Here is a 7,538-nt window from a genome sequence, read left to right on the forward strand (position 1 = left end):
CCTCTGTCACCTCTTGCTAAAATCCTTTAAATACAAGATGTTTGAAGAACTTAAAGTTAAAACAACCGTGCAGTATCATCTGTATTTCCATGTACATGCAAATGGTAATCATAATACATCAATATTATATATTAATAAAAGTTAATATTATGGCTGAATAATATTGTGTAAAAATGACATGACACACATAACACAGGTATTATCAGAATGGGTCATTTTAGTCAAATTGATTAAATACAACACAGTACAAGATGAACTATAACTGCACAATCACAGCGACCTGATGCAGCATATTCACATGTAGACTGGAAATCTGATTTGTGATTCTTTCTTTTCAGCATTAGTTTAGCATTAGGTAGTATTCAAATGGTATAATATAGGCTATACATTTCTTTATGAGAGCAGTAAAGTGAATGGCCAAACTGCCTGTGGATCAAACATTAAAAGCCTCTATCCCTGAGAATACAAGATACATGAATCCATATTTCATCAATTAAAAAAATAGAGAGACAGACTAATTTGATAAAGAAGAAAGCGTGAAAAAGACCATTGTATCCTGTTGAAATTGGGAACATGTACCAGTAAAAGATTGTAAGAAACAGAAAAATATTGGGATTGATGGGTGAGGGGTGACTAACATTGTCTTCATTGTCACACTGAAATGTGTCGTTCAACCCTGGCTAGCTGGTGTCCCATCTGTTCTGAAATCAGATTTTGTATTTCATTTTGTGGCAGGTTTGTGTGTTTGATGGAGTCCCAGTTGAACCCAGATGACATGGCCTGGGGCAGGTGTTTTTTCGAAGGGCATGGAAGTGGCCTGGATGTGCTGAAGCGAAGGAAGGCTCAGATGATACCATACTTGGACAACTCGTCCAGCTCCAGGTGATTGAACGCCTCCCAGGGGCAAATGACGGTGATGTCTGCAGAGAAAAAGGAGAGATTGATGCGTTGTCAGTCAACAGGTTTCAGTAGATCAGTGGTTCTCAAAGTGGATTCCAGGGACTCCATGGGTTCCTTTAGGGGGGTCTAAATTGACCCATACAAGTCTGTAACTCTGAAAGTGTACATATGGAACCAAATGATTTGGTTCCATTTGTACACTGTCAGAGTTAAGGGGAGACCTTGAAATGTGAAAGTTTGAGAAACACTGCAGTAGATCATCACAGCAGTTTATGATGAAATATATCCAAACAGCATACTCACCTGTGCCCAAGCCCTCCATTCCTGGGATATCATCACCAAAGCTAAGAAATACATAGGATAGAAAAAATACTCATCATGAATTGCCATTACCCAGAAAGATAGCTAAATGAACATGAAGACTCTGATTCTCTGAGCAAAGCAGCAAATATGCAAAAATACAGCAAAAATATGGACTAATATGACAGGTTAGTCTTACCCCGAGACACCTTTCTTTGGCGGCTTGCTTTTGAACTGACGAGTCTGCCTCTGCTTGAACTTGGCTGCTCCCTTGCGTGGGGTGGCCGGGCCTCCGGAGATACGGGTGGCTGACTTGTAATCTCTTGTGATCTCTGATTTAACATCTTTCTCTTCGTCTTCCGCCATTTTTAATTGTTGTTATCCTCTGGAGTCGTCCCAATAATATCTTTCCATTTGGCAAAGAGAGACATAAACATTTAATTAATTAATTAACTAATTAAATAACAAACCAATTCATTAATTAACGAATTAATTTATCGAATTAATTCATTAATGCACAACAAGCCATAGCTGAGAAAAGGAATCTGGTGACATAGCATACATCAATCTGAACATTAAAGGTAGTGTAGTGATATTCTTTGGTTAGTTGGTTAAAAGAGTTTTATTTAAAATCTAAAGCTAATCATTGCTAAAGTGTGTTTGTTCAATAACAGGGGTCTCTCTGTCTGTCTCTGTCCAGCTCTTTAATAAACAAAAACACATTTTCAGGTTTTCGATTTCAAACAATCAGCAGAGAGTAGCCATTTATGTGCTCCTGTATCCGGCTCTCTCTCCTGATTGCATTCCCGACCTGAAAATGAATGTTCTGCTTACCAAAGAGCTGGAGAGAGCGAGAGACAGGGAGATCCCTGTTGCTAAATAAACACTCTATAGCAATGATATCTCTATAGCTCTATATCGCAGAGTATAGAGCTACCCTATTTAACAGTTATTTTAACAACAAAAATATAACTAACTGTACCTTTAATTTTGATGTAACAGGTAGCATGCAGTCTCTTTCACCTACAGGTATGTCTATCAGTACACATTTTAAATCCTCTTACTGAGTGTTAGGCAGGATTTACTTTCATATTTCAGATTTAATACGTGAGATGGACTGCCTTGGACAGTGTTCCTTGAGGATGACCCAATTTCCATAATACCCTTCTATAATAAGCCCCCCTCCCCTCTTGTATCAAGGCTAATCTTGTACAATACAATATATATGCTGACTATGCACTGAGAGACTAATTGATCAATCCTCTCATGCACCTCGTCCTCTCACAATGACATTCATGTACATAGAAATGGACCAACAATAGTTGTTTGGGATGCATGCAAGGAATGAGTCATAACCACATGTGTGGTCAAACTATGTTAATAGCTTATGTGCAGGATACCATTCTAATACAAATCTGTTTCATCTATAATTTGATCACACTGATACAAGTATACAGCATTTTAAGCCAACTTAAAAGGAATATTCTCCTGATCGTGTTATAACAGCACAATTGAAGGCTCTCTGTAATTTCTGACTTTCCAAAAGTAGTTGAGTACAATACTTCATCAAGAACATGAAGATGTGGTTGAATATATGTAATGTAATGTCCACCACCTCTAGCTCTGGCATTTGGAGAGAGTTTTCATGGAAAAATATGATTAGATTCTTTATTACTCCAAGAAGAAAATATGTACAGAATGGTACTCCGGAATCTGGGGTCTGGGACGGGGAATGTGACGTTGGAAAAGTCTGTTAACAGGCACACCAGATCTGTAGTTTCTGGAGGATCAGAATGAGGACTTTATAACGGACTGAAGTTGTGATGGAATAAGACCTCTCACACATGGACTGTATGAACCGTAACATAATGAGTGTTTAAAAATTGTTGCATTGTAATTTTTTATTTTCTGTATCTCTGCTGCCCAAGTTGACCTGTTTACTATATACAAAAAAAAAAAAAAAAAAGTAAAAAAAAAAAAAAAAAGAACATGAAGATGTGAGTCAATTACAAGAGTAGCCGTACACTATAGCAATTAGTTACTTTCTAGTCCACCCCTGGTAGGCTATAGAATACACAGTAAAACCCCCAGTCCTCAGTGCACAAGTAAATGTACTCACCAGCTGTTTGGGTGAAGAACAGCCAGACTAGTGGAGGCTCTCTCTCTAGCAGATGTGCGTGCTACGCTCAAGCAGCGTTAAGCAGGTCTTTATATGCCTGTGCAGATTATGGATGCACCGCCTACCAAGTCTGATCCACCCTCAACACTGTAGTTCATAACAAGCTTATTCAGCGATGTGAAATAATAATAATAATATTAACTAGTAAGACGCCTCAGAACAATTCTTGGCCGTCTGGCCAGTGTTGTATATCGGACCAGTTACCCATATATGGAGACCCCCGGTACCCATATATGGAGATCCATGTACTATATATGGAGATATGCTGTAAGAGCCCAAACATGCTTACTCAGTTATTCGTTAAGTGAAAGTCCTATGATGTCTATGACATCTGACATCATGCCCTTTTATGCCCATACATGGAGATCCCTGTCTGTAGAACCAGCTGTTAGTGTGGTATGTGGCCGATGTGGCCTCCATATGTGGGCATTCCCAAAGTCCTGTTAGATATGGGTTTAATATTGATGACATTAGGGAACTCCATATTAGGCATAAAAGGGATTCTGTGACTGACATCACAGTGATGTCAGAGCATGATGTCACAATGATGTGTCAGGGGAACCACAGTATCAGGCGTTATAGACAGACAGACAGACAGACAGACAGACAGACAGACAGACAGACAGACAGAGATACGATCAAGCTGTGACCGTTCACACACTAAACTGCGACCTACTGTCGCAATAATGTGTGAGAAATTATTTCTTTGTATTGTATGTCAGGTTCACTGTAATGTAATTTAGTAGTTTAAATTGGTAAGCAACATGTGCAATGTTTTAAAACATAATTGTTTTTCACAATGTAGATTTTGCTGGCTTTTGTGTCCCTTCGAGAGTTAGCCTACTCCAACAGTTCACTACTTCAGTGCTACACAATTACAGTTTTTTGATAATATAGAGAATATATGCAGCAGGACTACTATTGTTGTTCTATTATATTGCATGTATTGTAAAGAATTTAAAGAAAACTTTGTTTATCCTGTGGGAAATTGCAGCAGCAGCAGCAGCAGCAGCAGCAGAATAGTATAAGCACCAACACAAATATAACAGGGCACATAAGGCATCAGAAATAAAATACAAAAACACAATTCAATTAAATGGGAAATAGGAATACTTTGTAAAACTTAGCGAAGGACAGTGAGTGGGGAGATTTAATTTAAGTCCTGATGGCTACCAACAGAAACCAATTATTTCTATACCTTAGGTAGTTCTTGGAACAATCTTAATACATTTGTTATTAGAACTAGCTCAGGTACATTAGTTATTGGAACTACCTCTTGGAAGTTCTTGGACTATACCTGAGGTCGTTTGCAGAAGGATCACAGTCTGTTGTTAACATCTCTCCTCTGTTTAGCCATAGTGGCGTGCTGAGGGTGGGAGCTGTTGTCCATAATAGCCTGTAGCTTTAATTGCTCAACTACTGCCTCCAGAAAGTCAAAATGTGCTCAGCCTGTCAGATAGTCCACAATAGTGTTCATTTTGACAACACATTTTAATCTAGTTTTAGGCATATACTTTTGAATAAAATGTAATATATATTTTAGTCATCTGAAAGGTTTCAGTTTTAGTCTAGTTTTAGTCTTAATATCATAAGACATTTACTCGACTAAATCTACTGTTGATTTAGTCAACAAAAAATGATTTTGGCGGGCCTTGATGTACTTGGTTGCATGCTGAAAATAGACTGCAACGTGTTGTGAGTTTGTAGAACTGCTATTTTCAGGGTGAAACACCAGAGTGCAAGCAAACATAAAATTACTTTTCTTTTAGTTCTACTGGATCTCTTCTCCACCTAACATTTTAGTCAAGCTTTAATGAGTAATGATTCATCAACCTGCATCAGCCAGAGCTTCCCACCCAACAATGCGGGCTGTATGATGTTGAACTCACTGGAAAATGAGAACAAAGTACTTCATCCTAAAATGATGTTCTTTGTCTCACCTGCATGTCAGACTATGCACAAAGGTCTACACAGTATGTTCAATATCTGCTGCTATTTTATTGCTGCACCCTCTATAAATGTTACTATACCTGCTGCTAATTTGACTGCCTCATTCCACTGCCATTTCTTCTAACCATGCATCTTATGTATAAATTAAATAGTTACTCTAGTCTACTCATATCATGTATATTTGGAATACCTGACCTGTTTTCCCTGTTCTATCCTCCCATTTCTATTCTTCCCCTCTTTCCGGAATACTGTAAATGATGGGAGTTTGTTCTAAATGGGAGTAGGCGGTAGAGTACAGTCACAGTGTCATCCACTTCTATGTGCGCCTGGTAGGAAAATGGTAATGGGTCCAGTACTCTCCTAACCAGGAATCGGAGGTGAGACAGAACCATGCAGCCTTTCCAGTGTTTCATTAGTCATTTAACCACTTGAACCAAACTACATATTGCACTCATATTAAATATGTGTTTTCAGATATTTAACTACTTAAACCCTCAATACTTTGTAAACTTGACCTTTGGCTTGGTTGGTCTGCTCTTTTTTCCATATACACTAAACCCCACCTCATCAGTGGTAGGGTGGCAGGGTGATGGCACTGTGACTCACATTCTTGTATTGTTGTTTGCTGTTTGCTGCACTGTTGTTTGTCTAGTATCTTGGGTTCTGATTGTTTTAAATAGTCCACCAATAGAAACAAGCCTATGGCTTTTTTGTGACTTCATCCATTCGGTTTTTGATTGCTGTCAGGGAGGAAGATTTGGCAGCCGGGGTGGTGCGGGGGTGAGGGCGGGTGAGCTGGAATGGAGGATATACAGGGGGTCCATTGTCAAACAAAAACTGGTTTACTGGCTGCTGGACTGCTTGTCACGTGTTGATGAGACATTACTGTCCAAAGGGCAACTGTCTAGTCATGACTGATTCATCCCTATAAGCCATGCAGATGGCATCTGCACAGGTATAAGGTATTAATGAGGGACGAATATCACAAGACAGCCAAGAGAAATAGAACCAGGCCAAGATTAAATTGTTCTATTACAGTATTGTAATAGTGTATATAATAATGTATATTATGGGTTGGTTAGTGGTATATTAAAAGGTACTGATAACAATTATGTAAACTGTTATGTAGTTATGTTCATAGTCTCGCTGACTATGTGGCGCCAAGTGCTTCAATGCATTTCCACTATCAATGGAACACTACAAGTTATGAACATATACTGTACATTTCCAAATTCATTCACTTGAGTGGCATGTATGTCGAATTCTGCTCTGGGAGATAGTCCTCATATCTATGGCTGCTCCATGAGTCCATGGGTGACTGGCAAACACCGCCCCCTGTCTATTGGTTAATCAGATTTATTCCTGATGTGCCATATCAGTGGTAAAGCATTTAATGGAACTGTCCCAGCTTTGGAGAACCTTGTCTGATGAAATGGAAGCCATTTAAAGTGTACATTCAAAAGGATTTAGTGAACATGGTATAATGGTTGTTTATACTACATTTCTATGGTATGAAATAGCTTGAAGATTATAAAGAGCCTGCATTTAGTTTTTCAGAGAAATATTCGTTTTAGACCATGATTTGTTCTAGCATTGCCTCCAATATCTATCAACCTGTTTCCGCTAGAATTTACTGTAGCATTATTTGCGGGACACTTCCGGTTAACAGCAGACATACAAGTTTACGTTGCGTCACAGATGCAGCCGCTGTGAGCTTGTAGATCACACTCGGCTGTGGCGCCGGAAGCTGCCTGCACATTCTGCGCAATGCACAATGGGACTTTGGAAAGTTGTGGATACACAAAAGAAACACTGCAACAATGTTGGGTCACTGCTCTATATGTGTGTCTTGAAAGAACCTGTTGTGATCTGGCATTTTAATAAAATTGAATTTAACATAAACCACTTTATTACACACTGTCCCCTGATAAAATATGAAATTCTTAAGTTGATTGAACATAAAATCAACAATGAAATCACTCAAATTATTTTTTGTTTATTTATAACTTAACTCACTTAAATAAAATACAACTCTCCACAAATAAAACGTTGCATTATATACACTTCAGTTCAAACAACAAAAAAAAACTACCGGTATGTACCATAATATGTGCGTATGTGTTAAAGGACAGCTTGTCAATACTTTTTTGTATGGTAATTAGTTATCAAGTCATGATCATCTCACTGTTATGTAGGAGAAGGCTTAAAG

The 7,538-nt window shown here is 38.4% G+C and overlaps 1 protein-coding gene across 1 annotated transcript; it reads right to left on the reverse strand.

The window, feature by feature from the left end:
- Nucleotides 1–843: 843 nt before the first annotated feature.
- pde6gb (phosphodiesterase 6G, cGMP-specific, rod, gamma, paralog b) lies at nt 844–1,566 on the reverse strand (the record flags this gene model as incomplete). Its single annotated transcript, XM_080747268.1, has 3 exons — nt 844–920; nt 1,204–1,244; nt 1,400–1,566. The coding sequence occupies 3 exons, from the start codon at nt 1,564–1,566 to the stop codon at nt 844–846; spliced, it is 285 nt and encodes a 94-aa protein (XP_080603394.1).
- Between the last annotated feature and the right edge of the window lie 5,972 nt (nt 1,567–7,538).

This window comes from Nannobrachium achirus (assembly GCF_963921795.1).
Source record: "Nannobrachium achirus genome assembly, chromosome: 18".
Classification (NCBI taxonomy): Eukaryota; Metazoa; Chordata; class Actinopteri; order Myctophiformes; family Myctophidae; genus Nannobrachium; species Nannobrachium achirus.